This window comes from Leptidea sinapis, chromosome Z (assembly GCF_905404315.1).
Source record: "Leptidea sinapis chromosome Z, ilLepSina1.1, whole genome shotgun sequence".
Lineage (NCBI taxonomy): Eukaryota > Metazoa > Arthropoda > Insecta > Lepidoptera > Pieridae > Leptidea > Leptidea sinapis.
Genome location: NC_066312.1, coordinates 5,664,105 through 5,684,763, shown reverse-complemented (window position 1 = coordinate 5,684,763; position 20,659 = coordinate 5,664,105). Strand labels below are relative to the sequence as shown.

The 20,659-nt window shown below is 33.9% G+C and overlaps 1 protein-coding gene across 1 annotated transcript in view; it reads left to right on the top strand.

Annotated features, from left to right (window-relative positions):
* LOC126978654 (chondroitin sulfate proteoglycan 4) overlaps positions 1–11,847 on the top strand; it is a 93,256-nt gene extending 81,409 nt beyond the window's left edge. Inside the window, exons 21-25 of the mRNA XM_050827639.1 lie at positions 592–2,450; positions 2,966–3,201; positions 4,338–4,485; positions 5,653–5,794; positions 6,877–11,847. Of these exons, the coding sequence (XP_050683596.1) occupies positions 592–2,450; positions 2,966–3,201; positions 4,338–4,485; positions 5,653–5,754 (2,345 nt within the window). The 3' untranslated portion in view covers positions 5,755–5,794; positions 6,877–11,847. The remainder of the gene's footprint in view (positions 1–591; positions 2,451–2,965; positions 3,202–4,337; positions 4,486–5,652; positions 5,795–6,876) is intronic.
* Positions 11,848–20,659: the final 8,812 nt, after the last annotated feature.

Here is a 20,659-nt window from a genome sequence, read left to right as displayed (position 1 = left end):
CACTTAGATAATCAGCTGTGGAGTAGTAGGAAATCCTACTTATCTAATGTCTATCTATAGACACGATAGAGCCATTTTTTAATAAAACATTTAAATTTATTTATAGATAATGCCTGAACGCTGGCTGGGACTTTATTATAAAACTGCATACATTTACCCTTAAAGCTATTATGTACCTTATGAAGCCTACTAGAATAAGTTACAAGCAATCTCTTATTTCTAGTGTTGTAATAATGAAAATCACTATTTAGAGCAAATAAATTTTAACCCCCTTATTCATAATGGTCCGCTACCTTTAAACAGCCGCTAAGGAGTTTTTTCTCATTCTGACTTAGGTCAATAGAAGAAGACAGGGTGAGAATTAGCAATGCTTTAAGTTAGCATACTATTATGATTAAGGGGGTAAATGTAAATTAAGTAAACGCGCAGGATTCTTACAATGTATTGCCACCGAGTCATTCGTACGCTTCGCTTGGAAAGCTTCATGTATAAATTGTTTCTTCTAAATCCCTAATTAATTTCGATTAATGTGAGCATAATATATTAGTGATTAGTTGCATTTATACACTCCATATATATTTTTTATTTCAGATGGCACAAAAGGAAAAATGATATTCAATGTTACCGATGGTGTACACGACCTATCCAAAATTACATTTTTGATAACAACGAAAACAGTTACACTCAAGATAGCTAGAAAACACACATTGCGAGTGTTTCCGTTGATGAGAGAGCCTATTAACAACTACCATGTGATGGCAAAATGTTCAGACCCTTCCAGAGATATTTTGTTCAAAGTCGAAAGAGCACCGACGCTTGGAAGAATTGTAATGATAAGCGGCGATAATTCCCATAGATCTATTAAACAATTCACTCAGCTGGACATAAATAAAACAATCGTTTATTACGAACACACTCATCCATTCTCTGATTTAAACACGAACGACTCCTTCGTGTTTAGCGTCGAAGCCGCCCTGGCGAAGCCGGTTACTGATCAAGTCTTTAATATCGATATATCTGTGTCTTCCGGTGGCCTGGCCAAATATGTACACATACCACAAATTAAAGTTCCCGAAGGTGGCACAGTTCCGATGGTTATCAACGTGACTAACGTTATTCAGTATTTAGAGACTCAAGCTGCGGTTCGACAACCTCAAGTAGAAGCACAATGGTCTCAACCAACACACGGTGTCCTAGACCCGCCACTGTCAACATTAACACAGTCTCAGTTAGAATCTGGCTCAGTTATCTACAAACACGATGATACAGATACGTTAAAAGATGAACTCGACATGGCATTATATCTGCTTCCCGATTATGTTCTGCTCTGTAACGTTACTATACCTATAACCGTCATACCGGTGAACGATCAACCGTTTAGGTTGCAAACCGATACCCCACAAATACAAGTCGTGCAAGGAGAGAATTATACAATAACCAGGCTAGACCTACTAACGGAGGACGCTGATACCGACCCTTCAGGAATTCTGTATGATATTATTAGCGGGCCCACTCAAGGTAGAATAGTGCTGGTCGACAAAAACCAGACGATCGACGAGGCGCCGTCTATCAACAAGTTCACACAGGAAGACATTAATAATGAAAAAGTTATGTATGAACATTCGGGGGTACTACAAACGGCTACTTTTTACTTCCGCGTATGGGACGGCCAGTTCAAACCGACATATACAGTGTTTACAATAGACGTAGTGCCGGTTATGTTGAATGTCACTTCGTTATTTCCAATAGAGCTACAACAAGGGTCTAATGTAGCTACGGTGACGACGGAACAAATTCACCTAGAGACGAACGCAAGGAAGTCTAAAGTATGGTACAATATAACCAGACAACCAACCCACGGGATGGTTTACGTGGGTAGAAATCCTGCCATGTACTTCTCTTATACCGACCTGGTGGACAAAGTTGTTATTTACATGCAAAACGATATGACCGTCGCGAACGATAGCTTTGAGATGATAGCGTACGTTTACAACAGTAACTCCACGCAGCCGTTCTCGATAGACGTCACGGTACAACCCTTGATGGATTTGAGCGATTTAGTTATTGAAGGAATTAAAACCAAAGTTACACTTAATAATTTGGACGCGACCGAACTTGCGAAATTGACTGCCAGCGATCCCGTGTACACGATAATATCTAAACCAAAGTATGGTGCAATTAAAAAAATAATTAGGAGTTCTGGCGAAAAGACGACTGCTAGAGAAAGGGAGATAGCATACTTCACACACGAAGATGTTAAAGCTGGATTGATTTATTACGTGACAAAGAGGAGGCTATATGAATACAAAACTATCGAAGATGAGTTTACTTTTCTTTTAGCTGCAACAATATTTCAACCAGCTTCGGGTACTGTTAAGGTTGTGCTCGGCAAAGCGCTGCGTAACAGTCTCCCAGGTCCCAACGATCCAGAGAGCCATGAAGACGTTCCTGTGAGTATTTGAAATGCTTATATTTTTCATTTAGTTGTTTAAGACTGAGATCTAAATAGAACGTAATTAAAATTTGCTCAGACTTTACTGACGTAAAATTTAGCTGAGTGTTAGCTTAGCATTTTATTTATGAAAATAAGAGACGAGACGAGCAGGACGTTTGGCTGATCCTGACCCTACCCATTAAAATGCAGTACCGCTCAGGATTCTTGAAAAACCCAAAAACACTGAGCACTACAATTGCGCTCATCACCTTGAGACATAAGATGTTAAATCTGATCAGTAATTTCACTAGATACGGCGCCCTTCAGACCGAAACACAGTAATGCTTACACATTACTGCTTCACGGCAGAAATTACCCATAATCTAGCCGGCTTCTTGTGCAAAGGTGCCTCCCACTGGTAGGCATAACCACTGAAGGAGGAGTAGGATACTGGGAAATTCACATAAATAATATAAATACATATATTATATTCCGCGCAACCAGGTGTGATAAATGATTTTACATTTTCAGATGTCAGGTGCATCAAGATCCTACTACATGATTATCATATTGGCCCTTTTAGGAACAATACTAGCTGTAATCGTGATTGTCGGTATACTTAAGTGTCGCCGATACACGGCTAGGGATCAAAACGCTATCGTTAAGATCCATGGTCAAAGTCCAGGTGCTGTCGCTCCAATACCGTTACCGAGACCACCTGATCACTTGATGCCTTCACCTACGCAAGGAACGCCGCCAATCAAAAGGTAATATTTCAAATTTTCAATTAAGAAATCGAGCGAAAGCAGTAATAATTTGAGATCGTTTCAAATCTTTACTTTCAGATTTCTGTTTTAGAGCTATCAAGCTGCATTCATTGCTTGACCGACGATCAGCGCTGACGTCGATCGACCGTTCAGCTGACAGTAAACTTGTTTGTGCGTGTACAATTGCGAAGAAAAATGAATCCATTTTTAACCTCTTTAATATGTGTATACGACTTAAGGAAACGATTACGGAACTTAAGTCGGAGAAGATATTATCATGTTTTCCCAATTATTATAGTGCGCCTAATTGAAGGAAAAATTTGTACAATATATTCGAAATTGCCAGAACACGAATTTTTGTTTACGATTTTTGATGATGATGTTACACACGCACGCACGTACGGTCGGTCAAGACCAGATAAAGATTGTAAACAGGTGTTCAAAACATTTTCATCAATATCTTTGAATATTGTAAAGAATTTATATATTTAGAGGGTTGTCTAGAGCTGCCAGGCTGTGATTCCATAATTAAAATCATTATCACAATAACAGCAAAAGTCAACAAGAAAAATAATAGTTACGGATTAATAATAACAAAAAATGAAGTTAATACGGTAACGAAAAAATACGTATCGCTTCGAAAACAATCCAAACAGGAATGAACTTGTTCTCAAAATGGCGGATCAAATGTTAACAACTGCGATACTGACTGCTTTCCTGTACCACGAAATTGGCAAGGCCAGCTATCGTCGACCACCTGGCTCCATTATTGCGTACGAGTGACAGGGACAGAGATAATAATCGCACGCAATCGCGATGTAACTCAGTAATGGCCCGTTTTTTTACATTATTTATATCGTCTCACTGGCCTTAGTCCAACTTTGCCATTTGACTTTTTTCCAGACTTGCAGTTTTGCCGGAAATCGAGATTAATCGTTTTTTACCTTTAAAACTCCCCCCTTTTTCCACTTCCCGAGCCCAGATCGCCCGTAATTTAATTTTTCTTTAAGTTTTATTATATTCTCTTCCGTTTCTAACTATTTTTTTTTTGTTTCCAAAAATTATCGACACTGGTCTCTTAGTATAGATTACGTCTTTGATATGTTTGACAATAATCTATATTTCGCTCATTACAGATACGTGTCTTCGGACCAGTCCGTGAACACGGGTGCTAGCACACCTTTGCATTCAGCTGGAAGCGTGGCATGCAAGGTGACCCAGCTCGCGGAGGGTTTGCCTGACCTGAATGCCAGATACCCATACGGCACCGATGATCACACCGATGTTAGTTCTTTTAACCATTACTCACATTACCCACAAGCATATAATATACATCTGGAAGACTTTTTGATCTATTTCTTTCTGATGATGAGACTGGATTTGTAAAATTTTACTACCTAAATCTTGATCGTAAATTCCGCTAATATTTTACTCCAATTAATTCTACGCGAGGCTTCCTTAGGAGATGTTGACTCGCCAAATTTTGTCCCGAGACAGTCGAATGAGCCGGAAACTGCTCTTTCATACCTTACATATTGATTGCTATACATTGATTGAAGATAAACATTAGCAGAATTTACACTCAAGATAAATCATAAAATTTTGAAATTTAATGATTTCTGTAAAATAACGCCTAATTCTTTAAATATTTCACTACGTCAAAAAAAAACAAATACGATTTTTAATTATGCACTACCATTATTGAAGTACCATAAACAATGAGCGGCGTTGTATATACGTACACATTAACTTATAACAGATAACATTGAAACATTCATTCATATTTATTTAGTGACAGAAATGTTCAAAGTATTGTATACGCTCATAAGAAATTCATTCATTATTTTACGAAACGAGACGTCCTTTTCTTTCGCATATTTCGTTGGCGATGTATGTTGTTTTTTTATCACTTGAAATACGACATTCTTTTTAGGTTGGTATTCAAAGCGCGGTAAAAACACAACTATGCCTAAAAACGCACAGGCAGAGTTTTGCTTCAGGCAATTTTTGAGCGTGATTTTGGGTCTAGTTGTTTATTGTACGTCAATTAATACCATTCATTCATTATCATCAGACATAAAACGTCCACTGCTGGACAAAGGCCTCTCCCAGAGATCTCTACGACGATCGGTCCTGCGCAGCTCTCATCCAACGTATTCCGGCGATCTTGATCAGATCGTCGGTCATCTTGTGGGGGGCCTACCAACACTGCGTCTTCCGGTACGTGACCGCCATTCAAGGACTTTTCTGCCCCATCGGTCATCTGTCCATCGAGTTATGTGCCCTGCCCACTGCTACTTCAGCTACGTAATCACCTGGGCTATGTCGATGATTTTGGTTCTTCTAGGGACCTCCTCAATTCTGATTCGATCTCGCCGGGAACTCTGAGCATAACCCTCTCTATTGCCCTCTGAGCGGCCATGGCCATTCATATATCTTTAAACTTAAAAGGCGGAGGACTGGAGTAGCTATGAAGCGAGCGAGTCTGCATATCCGGTTCGTGGTGGAGCTCCCTCCAACCCGATGTTGCGGCGCAACCAATACTGGGTCTGACCCACGTATAGCCACTCTCTGCCGAAGCGACCCAAACCTGGTAAGTCCAATGTTAATATATGATGAATATCAAATGTTTGTTTCTGAGAATCTTATATCTTTAAACGAGCAATTCTTGTATATAAATATAAAATACTAATCTCGGAAACGGCTCAATTTAAAAAAAAATGTTTTATCCGTGTTTTAATGAGAAACATCTACAATAACATAAGAATACAAAGGTAAATTTCGCCACTATAAACAAGACTATAATAGCTCAGATGGGACATTGGGTGATCCGGACTATAATAGCGCAGAAGACCCCGATTTGAATCCGGATCTCCTATTAGATTTTTGTGTTCGAGTTTTGTTCATTCTTTAAAATCCGAGCAAGGCTCAGTCGTCCAGATATATACTGAGTTTAGGACTAACAGATTCGTGTCAATTAATTATGATATAAATTGTGTAAACAAGCTAACAGTATTGCACAATAGTATAATATGAAAAAAGTGAGGTAAATTGCTGAAGGTTGCAGTACATCAGCCGAGTGTCTAGTGGGCAAGTTGGTCACGAATTTCATGTCCACTTTTTCAACAAACTTGCGAGGAAAATATAAACATGTATTGCATAAATCGTTATTTTTTGCAAGCGCCATATGTAAGGTGGTTGATTACATATACGCCACACAAACTACTTTAAAATTATAATTTAGTGACAGAATGCATATTTTTTATAACAAATTATTGTGAATTATATATATTTTTTTTTAATATCAGCGGCATAAGACCTCTTTGTTGTTACAAAAAAAACTTTTATCGGGTTAAATTGAAAATGCTCTGTATACTCTCATATAGTTTGCAGTTAGGTACTACCTTAGCTTTGCAGGGATAAGTGTATTATGCACTAGTGCGTAATATTATTATGCACGTGTGTGTTATAGTTCGGCTTAAGAACGAGATGCAATAAGGCTCACTTTACGAGCATGTGTGTTGAAAATATTATTATATTACTAATTGTGTAGTATACATAATGGGATCATATTGGGATGGGATGGGGGATGGTCTGTAGTAGTTCAAATATTAAGCTTTTTAAAAATATTATTTTCGGTTGTTACAACTAACTTATTTAATTTTCTTGTTTCAGTTTCGTTCGTGTTCAGCGACGAGATCGGGGGTCCTCTCAATAGAGAAACGCCTGATAGGCACGGCATAGAATTAGTTCCTACACCATTTCTACTGAGTAATTATAAAAACCCAACCAAGGTTTCCAAATACCCGAGCTGTGAAATCACACTGTAAATTCAACCGTAGGTAGGTATCGTTTACAACGGAGTACCACCACACAAACTACGTTTAACCACAGAAATAAGTCAAGATAGAACGGTGTGAAATGCTTATAGTAATTTTACGTAATATGGGTTGCTTTTCTATACACTTATTAAGAAACAGATCTAGAGAACAGCCGTTTGCTACGTACAGATTGCACGGTTGTAAACTGTAAAGATAAAGTTATGGATCCTATTATATAAAAGGAGACATTTTATATTATCAGTAAGTATTTTACCATGACCCATACAGCCCAGTACCTATACTGCCCACTGAGCTAGAGGTACAGGGTTCTAATCCGGGTAGGCAAGTATTTATATAATGAATATGAATATTTGTTTTCATAAGTAAGTCATGGATATATGTATTTATGTATGTTTTATGTAATTTTTGTTTGTCGATATTATTATTATTTAATTTCAATAAAACTAAATTTAATAAGAAATCAAATACCACCGACCCTTTAAGCTCGTCAAGTATAAATTTAATTTATCTTTTACATCTTCACTAAGCAAGAAATCCATGACTTTGCCTATATAATTCGCATATAAATTAGCACAAATAAAACATGGATTGAATATCACATATTTATATGTAAACTCTTGTGAGTTTCGGTTCTGCGCTCGTCTGTTAAATACATTACACGCGCGAAACGTAGTACTTTTATTGAAATCGTTCTATATCGAATTATTTTTGTGGTGTTTAAATGTCAACACGAAAGATTATCCTTCACTGTTCTCACACATGTTACACTCTAATGTGAATCAATTAAGTGCATTGATAAATACGAATGAAAACATATTTTGTCTAACGAATATATCTTTGTATAACACTTGGAATATTACGAATTGTTAAAAGCCGCAATGCGATGTAATCGTAGTTCTATGGCGGTCACTGTTAACATCATAAATGACCAACATTTACGCGTAACGCGCGAGTTGAATGCAGAGATCAGGAATACGATAGTGCTGTGACCTAATTATAATTTATAACGATAATCCTGAGTGTGTCGATAAATTTAAACAATGCTTTAAGTTTACCATTTTAATATAATAATTTTATATCAAATTATTATTCTGCCGTCTTGCCTTCTGTTGAACACACATGTCTATAACAGTTTTCGACATTTTTCTTTCTTTGCGATGAATAAAAACTCGTTTACTTTGGAACCGAACCTGATGGACGGATCAGTTATTATTAAAATGAAAAAAAAAATCGCAACTTTAGTATTAAGGTGATAACACGGTAAGCGACAACTACGGCACAGCACTACTCTGTAGACGTGCGCTGTGAGGCGTGCGGGGGGAGATGTTTCACCCCAGGCCCCGACTGCATTCAACTCACGAGTTCTCTGTACTTGTTTTGTAACTTATGTCGATAAAATACCAAATAATGATCATGGACTTTTCAATAAGGGTTAGATTTCTCTATTAGTAGGGGACTCGTAATTATCATGTCAAGTACCATCAACCCTTTTTGTGTGAATCTTCAATTAGATTAGTGCCAACATACATGATACATTGTCGCTAGGTAAACAATGTAAAGATTATACACGAACTTACACGATAGTATTATTGTGCCAAAGAAGTTGTTATTTAATGAGTAAAGTAGAAATATTGATTGTGGTGTGATCGTGGTATTGTTCGTCACCTATTTCTATTCACCTTTGATACCAATCCTGACGTTAAAGATATCGTTATAACATCTATTACCGTACCTTTTCGTGGCTTGTGTCCACATTTATCGAACTCGGCTATTTAATTATGGAAAGACAGAAGAAGAAATTATGGAAGAAAGAGACTATTCGTCGATTATTTAAATTGCATCAGTGATTCATGATTGAAACATTTATTTGATGTTAGTAAGTTTTTTAAGGTAGTTTTTTAGGTTGGTACAATTTGATAGCTAGGTCCGTTAGAGTTATGGAAAAAAGACTACAGTTGGAAGGATTATTACCCTCATGTCATGTCAAGTGTTTGTTAACGTTATTAAAACAAATTCGTGTGCGCCTTGAGTGAGAACGTGCCGATTTTCAACAAGTCTGAATCTGTTTGGAGTGCGAAGTGTCCTTCATTTGTTCCGAGCATGTTTCTACGCGACGTTCTGTACACTTACGAGTTATTTACGCGAGCTGAGTTGTGTCTTATACACAAGCCCTCGAATTAATCGCTCATCTTATGCGAAAACTCTGTCATCAACTAAATTCTGTAAATTATTATTTTTTTTAATTGATCCTTTTAAAGACATGTCTCATATGAACTCAGTAGAGCAGCATATTCAAGATTCTACATTTACTACGTGGATCAAGTAAAATACCCCGGTTCACATAAAATTTATTCGATAATCTAATTGTAACATTTGTAATTTTTTTTTGTATGCGGTAGAGAGTAGAGTTTATAGGAACGACAATTGGTTTTTAGAGGCAGAATTAGTTTTGTTTAGCCATATATTATTGTATAACGAAAAAGCGCCGCTCGTGTGTAACTAGCCTATTTAGGTAACTAGCCTTCGTGTGTATAAACCAATGAAGTTGGCGAAAGCTGAACTTATTTTGGTTAGCTATTGTGTGCTATGAAATATGTCTGCAAATATATTTCTGAATATTACAAGCCAAATATAGTGCCAAATATATATTCTTACAAAATAAGTCACCCACTCAACTATTAATTATATCAAGTTAAAATTATTTAAGTTAGTTAATAATTCTATTAATTTTAATGATTTTATCTCGTTAAGAAAGCTTAATATATAGTTTATCATAACTGGTTATTATATATACAGCGAATACAATACAGGGTTGAATTTTATTGCCAAATACCAAAACCAAAATTGACATACCACTTGGTATTTTGTTATAGTCATTGAGTTGCTTTATTACTATTCTAATGTTCCATTTTTATTTGTAATAATAAGACTTGCAATGAAATATAGAATGGTATAATTCCCGCGCGTTAAGAATGGGACAGGCGCCATCTTGGCTACGTCATGGTAGTCAATACCTGATATAAATATAATTTCTAAATGAATGGCTTTAAAAACTGTAAATTATGTTGAAGTCTGTTAATAAAAGTACATGATACACCGAAATTACTCTGACATTTATTATTATTCAAGATAATTTTGTTTATGATTTCTTTGTTTACTTTCTAAAGCTCTAGTACCGACAAAGCTCATTGGTTTGCAATTCGAACTTCAGTTTGTTACAGATAGGCACATTATGATTAATATCTGAAGTGACGCGAGGAAATTCGCTATTTGTTTAATAATTATAGTCGGCGAAAAGTTTATTGTTAACACACCAGATGGAGCCACCGTTGTTGGTAAGAAAAGTCTATCAAATCTTAGAAATACATTTTGCTTTGTTCTGTATAATTACACACGTTATAATAATTATTATTAATATTTGAGAATATTCAGTTTGAAATGTGTGTACACGGATGTTTTATTGCGAAATGTTAAAATGTATTTCTTTGATTTGCGAGTTACATTTACAGTTTAAATTTGTTCACAGTTTGTATGCAAGCTAAAAATATTTAAATTTATATCATGTTGACTTCTTTCAGTTTAATTAAAACTACAATTTCCTTTCTTTAGCTTTGTGTTATGATAACTTCTTATTAATATTATTTTATATAGTATTGTATGCGGTGGTTCCCTGTAAGTTTATCTAAGATGTTGTCTGTATTAGATGGTAACAGTATAAAAAAAAGATTTTACTCTTAGTCGGACGCTAGAGATTTTAGCTAGAAAATTTGAAAATGAAATGTTGCTTATTGTTAGTAAGGTGTGGTAATAGGAAAGAAATTGTATTTTCCATCAGCATTATGGGAACCTCCGTTCATTTGCTAAAGTCAGTGTACACATTGTTAAAATATAACTAAATAAATTATATTATTGTATTGTTCGGATGCCAATATCGTTGCAGTTCATTTAAAACTTCTATGAAATGTACTAATACATAATAATTGTAATGTTAAATTATATCTAAAACATTTAAACACAGACAGACACGTCGAGACATACAAAAACTGCGTATTTATTACGTATTTTAATTAACAAGCGCTTTAGTTTAGCAACTAAAACCGGTAATATTATGAATCCGATACTTCATAATAGTATTGCACTGGAGTTTGGCACGCGACACTCTCGCGCTATCTATCTTGATATGGAACTGAAAACAACCAATATTGTTAATAAATATGTTGAAAAGACAGATTTGAACTGAATTATTTCTAGTATTAATGTTTACTCATTGTGAATGTATGATAATGTATGGTAACAGGTGCTGTTCTTCGGTTCACACTGTCTAATACTATACAATATATACTACTGGATGTTTTAATATTAATTGGTCACTTATTTCACTAGTGTTACTTACAATATATTATATTTAATATAAATCTAATGTGGGATAGTAACCAAACTTATTAACCCAATGCAAAATGTGCAGTATGTTATCATAGTATTGGAGTTAAATTATTGTAATAAGGTAAATATAAGGTACTTAAGTAATGATAAAACAAAATAGCTGTAAAAGCAAGTCATGAACAGAATATGTACATTTTCTGTTTTCTTTAATATGTATGTTAGCGTAGTTTCTGATTTAAGTGTAAATGTACTTTAAAATATCTTGATGTGAAAGCTCTTCGATTCCTATTAATTCCATTATTTGGATGTTTTGAAAGCAATAAATGTTCAAATTCGGAAGGGATAGTTTTAAGAATGGAAATTTATTGGTTCTTTCAATAATAATTAACGAATTTTAATAAATAATGCAATTTTATGAAAAGGTTTCATTTCTTTCTAACTGTAGTGAAAGGGCAAGAATGAATCGCATGGAGTTTATCTGTATCAGGGAATAATTAAGACAAGAAAAATTAAATTAGCAAACACACTTTGTCTTTGAAATACACTGATCTGCAAATCTAATTAGGTACACTTTTTTTTTCTAAACTAAAAGTTAGAAATTTAAAACAAGAATTTTTTTTTAGAAATTTTATTAGCTACCTTTGAAACTATAGTCGATATTAGTAAAATTTTTAAATAAAAAGAACAAATATTAAAACAGACATTTTTATGTAGGCAGTACAGCAATGACGTTCTACATAGATATAGACAAATCAAGTATAAAAACAAAACGAAATATGGAACAAATTACACCATAATAATTCGATTGCTGTATCTATACATTGCCACATTTACTGCATTTGTTTAAAATGTTCTTGGTCAATAAGCAGCAATGTAAAACATTGACTCAATTCAGGTTTGATTCGGACAGTGACAGTTGACACATGACGAAAACGAATGAAGAAAAGTGAACTTACATTGTCTATAAGCACAGTTTTGCCGTTCCGCTACGGTTTCAACGGTTTAAAAAATAGTATACAGGGGATTTAAGGGGCAATGAATCGATCTAGCTAGGTTTCAATTTTAAAAATGGAGTTTTATCAGTGTTTTTACATTAGAATACAAAGGTAAATTTCGGTACTATGTACAAGACTGTAATAGCTCAGATGGGACATTGGGTGATCCGGAAAGCAGAAGACCCCGGATCGAATCCAGATGTGTACATTCTTAAAAATCCGAGCAAGGTTGGGTCGTCCGGATATTAGTGTTAAAAAACACAAATAACATTGGTCTTCTCGGACATTAGTACACCTGGGTCTACCATTACAAGGTCTTCTCCTTAGATGGTTTCCAGTCCATCGTACCTCCGGACCGTTCGTAATATCACAGCCACCATTCTTGCAGTACGATTACCTCGTTCCAGAAAAGTTTTGATCCTAGCTCAGTCTTCAGGTAAAAGAGGTATGATGAATAAAGCCTAAGTGCTTCTGTCGAACTAAGCTTTTCTAACAAGACTCATGGATCATGTAAAAATGAAAAGAAATGGCAAAATTGCCATTCGTAAAGAATTATGTTTGTATTTGTTTTTTTAAGCAATTTTTAAAATGTGACACTTAGTTTTGTAGGCCAGTGTAGAAACTATATCCGCATGGAACTGTTACCTATTTTTTTGTTTAAGGGTAAAAAACAGTATATCTCGATTTCCGGCGAAACTACAAGTCGGAAAAAAGTTTAATAGCAAAGTGAAAGTTGTAGGTAATAAAAAGACCTGCAACTTTTGTTTTTACACTCTTTTCACTTAACCTCAAGTAGTACTTACAATTTAGTGTAATAATGGACGCCACGCGTACGGCGTAGTACCTTCGAAGCAACGAAATACGAAGATATTATATTAGGGGAGTTGGGATATCTTAGACTTGAGACGCTATAGTTAAATACGTCAACTTGACGAATGACGACAAAATGCTACTTGATAGGGGTGAGACGTATTTATCGTCACAGGTATTTGTAACAGGTATTAAAATATCACCGGTTGTGACTGTGACAAGATATCAAAAATAACAGTGACAAGTATTTGGAGTATTTTGTAACAACTAGTATTTTATAACACCTAGTATTTTAGTAACGACTGTTATTTGAGTAACACCTGTTATTGAACAAGTATTTGATAACAACTAGTATTTTAGTAACAACTGTTACTGAACAAGTATTTAATAACAGCTAGTATTTTAGTAGCAACTGATATTTGAGTAACAACTGTTACAGAACAAGTATTTAATAACAGCTAGTATTTTAGTAGCAACTGATATTTGAGTAATACCTGTTATTGAACAAATAATTAGGAGTATTTAGTAGGTATTTTTTTAACAGTAGATACATATTATAGTAGATACGTATAGTGATACAGCTACAATTGTGTGATTTGTAGGTCTGTTATATTATTTTTAATTCAAAGGGTAATAAAATAATTATGGTTCAACTATTCTTTTAAAATATATGGATAAGAAAAACCCTGTTTACTTTTATTGTTTGCTGAATATTTTTCTTTTAGACACATTTGTAAATAATAGATACATCACTTTCATACATTTATTTAACATACTATTGTTAAGATAACATGGGTAGGTACCTAATTAAAATAATGAAGTAAATTTCAAATGGAAGACCCTGTCTCTGATATCATTTTTCGTAATCGTATTTATTCACAGTTATATTGTGCCTACGAGCAGGAAAATAAGGCTCACCTCTTCGAAAGAAAAAACCTATATTGGTAATTTGATAGTACCTACTGAATAATATATTTTTATGATGTTTATTTCTACTTTATTATCTATATTATCAATATATTATAACGTAACACCAATGTACCCACTCAATCTATGCAATTAAATGACTTGATTTGATTTATTGTTGAAATATTCGTATGATAAGGGTACATTTTAATTGTGTACTAGGTAAGGATCACTGTTTAAGCATAGGTAGTATTGAAACATAATGAATACGAAAGTATAATGTTTATTTTTATTCCATCAAAACTATAAAAATAATTAATAGGTCTGTACAGCTTTACCTAAACAGACCTTTTGAAATTCGAAGTTACCACAAGAGAAAGTACTATGTAATATATATAGATGGCGCTAACAAGTAACACCAAACAACGAAAAATATACGCCTCACTACAGTAGTTAGTATATTATCACAGATAGTATTAAAATAAGAGCTAGTATTTTGTAACAGGTATTTGTCGCTGTTGCTTTTGAGTCACAGTCATACCTAGTATTGCATTTTGCCTAGTACGTCTCAACTCTACTACTTGATAGTTGATACAAACTCATCACAGGTTTTGTAATAAAAGGTCTAAGTTAAAGTTGGAATTTAATTTAATAAAGAGTCTCTAATAGGCATAAACTACCTATAATTAACCCCACAAAAATATATAGTATACTTTTAAAATATTTAATTGACAAATGGTATATATACAGTTACCAGTGAACATAAAATGCGTGTTCTTACTTTCAAACAGCGACAGTGTAACGCCATCTGTTGTCATCTATGAAGTTATGATTTTAATTTATCATTTCAATTATTATTTTTGAATGACGTTTTATCTTTAAGCTTATTAGTTCGTAGAAGGTTTATTTTTATATAAAGCACTAGCTGACCCGGCAAACGTTGTTTAGCCATATAAATTATTTTTACAGTTACACCGCTTCTTGGACATTGCAACATTACTTTATTTTTCTAAAATTAAAAGAATTTTTCTAAAATAAACCTTGGTTACTCCTTATTCCATCAGTTACCTGCCAATAAAAGTCCCGTCAAAATTGGTCAAGCCATTTCAGAGACTAGCCGGAACAAAAAAACAGACAGACACAAAAATCGTGAAAAATGTTATTTTGTTGTATGTATCGTATGTATATTCGTTGTGGATGATTTTTTTTTAATTTTATTTTTAGATTTTTAGTGAATCTGAACTACACTAACTAATAAGATGTCTAAATTCTATGTAGATTAACTAAATTTTATAATGCACCAATGAACCTAATCACATTGCAATTTTATTACAGACAGAAATTCTGCCACAGATCGGACCCTTACTGTAAGTCGTTAAGGAGTTCCATTGGTCGTCATCATATTTGACTACGAGAATGACTTGACCATAACGACGTTACGTTAGGTGACTCAAATATCCGGATAGCATAAAATAGATTCGGCCTAGTATCGTTACTTTGCTCCTAAGAATTTGTTATGGATCCCATAAGTAGATCTTAACTAAACTACCTTTGAAGTATATCCTTTCCAATAAAAAAAAGAAATATCGAAATCGGCTTGCGCGATATTGAATTATTCGTAAGTTTGTTGCGCACATACTCATACCAATTTTAAGATTTTTATGGTTTTCTTATGGTTGCCATTGCCAGATCTGGACCAAATTATATGGAGCTCACGGGAAGCATCTGCGTAGACATAGTAATATTCTACCATATTTAATGAATAATGTGCCCAGATTGTTAGATTTGTCATCAATTATAAAATCATAAATATATTTTATCTACACCTAAGCTTTAAATTCTCTATTATACATTCTGAAACAGTTAGGAATTGGCAATAACTAACTTTAAAACACACAATGTCCTAATAACCATTACATCATCCTAATGAGTGTTGTAATGTTGTACTGAATTTCATAACAACACTCCTTTGTTTTTTTTTCGATCCCTTTATGCGCTAAGAGTTTCAGCAGACACCACATTTTTATTGCTCGATGCGTGGTATCTGTATGAATTTCAAAAAGGAACATTTTCGTTTACGCGCGTTCCACTTTACCAGAACGTCGCGCGCCGTAAAAAATAGTAGGTCATTCGAATCCTTTTCATCGTCATTTTTCTTCGATATTTTTATTGTTTTGTTTCCAAAAAATGAGCCATTCAAGTTTTGACAAGCACACCGCCAGATATTTTAAGCGCAGCTATGTAAGTTACTACTAAAATAAATAATTCTTTCATTAATACTTAGTTTATTTGTATATAATCAGTAATGGATGATATTATTAGGTTACTTCAAGGACTGACTGTTTTAATGTTAGCAGTAAGCTAACTATTTCAGAATCTTTTAGAGGATTCATATTCTGGGTGTAGATAAAGTCTTGTATGCAACTGTTGATGATTAGGTATTAAAACACTCATGTGATACTATTATCATACTCGGCGTCGCCTCGTGTGATACCGTGAATCCACATTCGTGTATTAATACCCCTTATTACCTACACAAAAGTTGCATCAATAACTAATGAACAGCTTAATTCATTTAAAACGCAAATCAAAGGAAGGCGAGTAAGAGGATATAATATATTATAAACTTATACCTAGAGACCAATATTATTAATAGTAGTCTGGCCATAAATTCTTTATAGTGATTTTATACGACGTTTTTATGACTAAAATTATTATTTTCTTTTTCTATTTTTCTATGCAAAATTTAGTACAAGGATATACTTAGAAGCTAATAATAGGTAATAATCGTGGCTGACTGTTTACAACTTGTCAATCGAAATCGGTTACAGTCACAATATTTATACAGGTGTTACCTATTTTCTGTAGCATACAGATTACAGAACTAATCTGCGCCAGTCAGTTTACACTTATCTCAACAACATGAATGAAATTTAGATGTTCAGCTACCAGGCTCGCATAAAATAAAGGAGCTATGGATAAATATGGAAATAGTGAAAACACGTTATGAAAGAGGTGGATATATAATCGCCTATGAGTTGGAGGAACACAAACATGTCATAAATATTAATTGACACCGCCTGGACGATGACGCTATATTCTATAAGATCCAGACTCACAAAAATGTCTAGTGCAAGGACTGACAATGTACTACAAGCCTATAAACACAGCGTGCAAGAGAGAAGAACATCTCCAACGGAGATACAGCAAGATAGAAAAGGAAAGCGAATCTTTTGTAACTGTAACCGATTTTAACAAGACGTCAACAGTTAGCCACGCTCCATAGTTGTACGAGTAGAAGGCGACATATAAGGTATCTATAAGTTGTCCCTAAAAATACCATATCTAATTCAAGGTTAATGCATTTGTTACTATACAGGGTGTAATTGTTAAGTGTGACCAGGCGATTATTCCGTATCTGTTACTGATATCAAAAAACTTTAATCTGATATCGAAAGACCGCTGTTTACTTAATTAGGAAAATAACATCAATAACTTTTTAAAAATCAAACCAGAAGTATTATAAGAAAATCTTTTGATATTAAACACGCCCAAACATTTAGTATGAGATTAGTAGAAAAGTCAATGTTTCGCACAATAACGACTCTCACTCACTCAAGGTCTCTTCGAACATTGATTATTAGTTACCTACTATGACATAGTCAATACTAAAAAAGCACAAATAAATGATACTTAGTTATAAAAATCTAATAAACACGCTTTCAAAGAAAACCAAAGTAAAATAATTTACAAATACTACGAATAGTCTCTGTTTACTTATATGATAATAACCTTTCCCACACAAACATTTATTAATAATTCTTTTAAATTTCGTAACACATTTGTTTTGTACATTTTCTGGGATCATATTGTAAAAGCATATACATCGCCCAATAAAAGGCTTACTAACTCAACTTAACCGAGTAGTATAACAAGGTCATGCTGGTCCTCGAGTTAATATTATGATTATCTCAGTTTTTATTAAATTCCTTAATGTGCTTATGAACATATAGAACATTATCAGGAATATATTGAGAAGCAATAGTCAAAATGCTTATTTCTTTAATTTTTCTCTTAATGATTCTATTCTTTATCTGTCTGTGATCAACCTTAGGTTACAAAATTTAAGATGATTTTTACAAATAATCACCCCGACCCCTCATTTTGTAACCCTGGTTTTTATTATTTACATACACAAGTCACTATACGTCACATCAAAATTTATCTTTGTTCAATAGGCTTCTTCATAATGGCAAAATACATTGTGTAGTACACACGTACGTCAACTTGAAATCGACTTTAACCAACTCAATGGAATGGAGTTTGTGAATGTTTATTATGGAGGAAACACACACACTAAACAAGTGAATATAGAGCTCCAAGCCCCATTATTGTAAGATAGAATATGAATGTTTTTTTCCGAGCCTTGGATGTTTGTTTCTTTAATTGCAGTGAACGCATATAAAACAATATTGTGTTAAATATATCATTGACTGACGACACACTTAAGCCTATTTATTATTTAGGCTTTGTTGGGCGAGAAAAGTTGTACTAAAGTGTATTAATTAAAATATAATTTGAATTTAAATTTAAATAAGGACTGTGATAATGCATAATATATACTCAGGTGTTACAAATGTTATGATGAACTGCGTTATCATCTTGTCTGCGGTCAATTCACAGTCAACGTTACAAAGTTGCGTGCCAATCATACGTCCGGTTACCAGGAGCTCATATATTTGTTGGAGTAAATTTATCTTGGCTCTCTGTCTTATTTGTTCATGTGTCTCTGAATAAACTTTTCGTCATCAATAACGCTATCGTCTGCGAAAAACGAAATCGGAAGTACGCAACTCAGATCATATCGATACATTCATGGAATCGTATTTTTAGTTGTTTGTTATAATTCCTGCGGCGGAGTTTGTCATGCTCGTTAAAGTATTACTGATGCTGTAAAGCTTCATAATAAGCTACATAACTGTTACTTATTACCTTTTTTATTTTTTACCGATTAAAATAGGCTAGGAGTATTATTAGTTAGTTAGTTTAGTGTGCGTGATAAGCTACGCCTTACACTCGCGATTTGTATGACACTTTATGTTAGTGTGCGGGCATTGCTCAAAATAGAGTTTCGTTCTAAATTATATTTTTTTCGACTTTTTTTATTTCTATTTCAACCTTCAAGGAGCTTTTATTCTGTCAGTTTGAAACGACGAATTCCCCTGATATAGTTCGTACAAAATTTTAATCGGTTGAGTAAATATGGCATGAAAGCGTAACAAACTAACAAAAACATGCGTAAAACTATATATTACTAGGTTTTACCCGTCCGCGTGGAATAGTTACTATGCGCTGCATTTTTTATTTATTAGATACTTTGCATACTTGGTCTGGCCATATATATACTGTTACAATTAAAAGTAATCAAAATAACATTTGAATTGGAATCTGTCATTATTAAAAATATAATTGTTCATTGAGTTTTCTCATTTTGGCGCCAATACATTTTGTACTATATTTTGCGATATTAAAATAGTGTGGGGTGAGAGAGAAACTGAATCGCTGTGATTGCATTGCACAAAGTAGGTATGGAGCCAGATGCAATTTTTAAAAGTCTCCATACGCTTGGTATTAGTGAAATGTTTATGTACCGGGCTATTAATACAATGTACAATGAGACCTCCTCTGTCTCTCCACAAAAGATCTGGCCGTCCACGTAGTGTTCTTACGAAAAAGGTGGCCCAAGCAGTAAGGTAAACACTTCGAATAAATCCTGTCCGAAAGCAAAAGATTTTATCTCGGAAGATGAAGATAGCACCTCGAACCATGTCGCGTATTTTAAAAGATGACGTAGGCCTTGTAGCCTATAATAGACGTACTGGTCATTTCTTAACTGATAATTTAAAAAAGAATAGGATGATAAAATCTAAACAATACTGAAGCGGTACGCAAAGGAAAGTCACAGAAAAATATTGTTTACGGATGAGATTTTTTTTTACAATTGAGCAACATTTTAACAAACAAAAATTTTGAATTCAAAGACAAATTAGAGTCGAACTATTTACCTATATCGTTCGATAACTTACTTACGTGCGTCATTTGTCAAATAAGATTGCAAATTGACATTTTATTTTGAAATGAACGTCATCTCGCCTGATATCAGAGAGAATATAGAGAATATATAATAGAGGTCATATTGAATTTATTTGTTTTTTGAAAAATAATATCGAAATAGATGTTATTATTGCTAAATAATTATAGATAAGAAATTTGTTGTAACAAAACAGTCTTTTTTACACATTTTTTATAAGCTTCAACTGTATGTATGTTTGGTTGTAACCGACTCATTTGGGCGCTATTTTGACCCACTTTAAAAGATTTCGTTGGAACTTTGTAGTTTTATCGAGGACCGATGACAATACATTTTCAATTTGCAAAATAAGATTTTTGTTAACTTATATAATTTTCATCTATCATCTATAAGGCAGGAATTGATTTTAATTTTAAATCTCTTTCTATTTT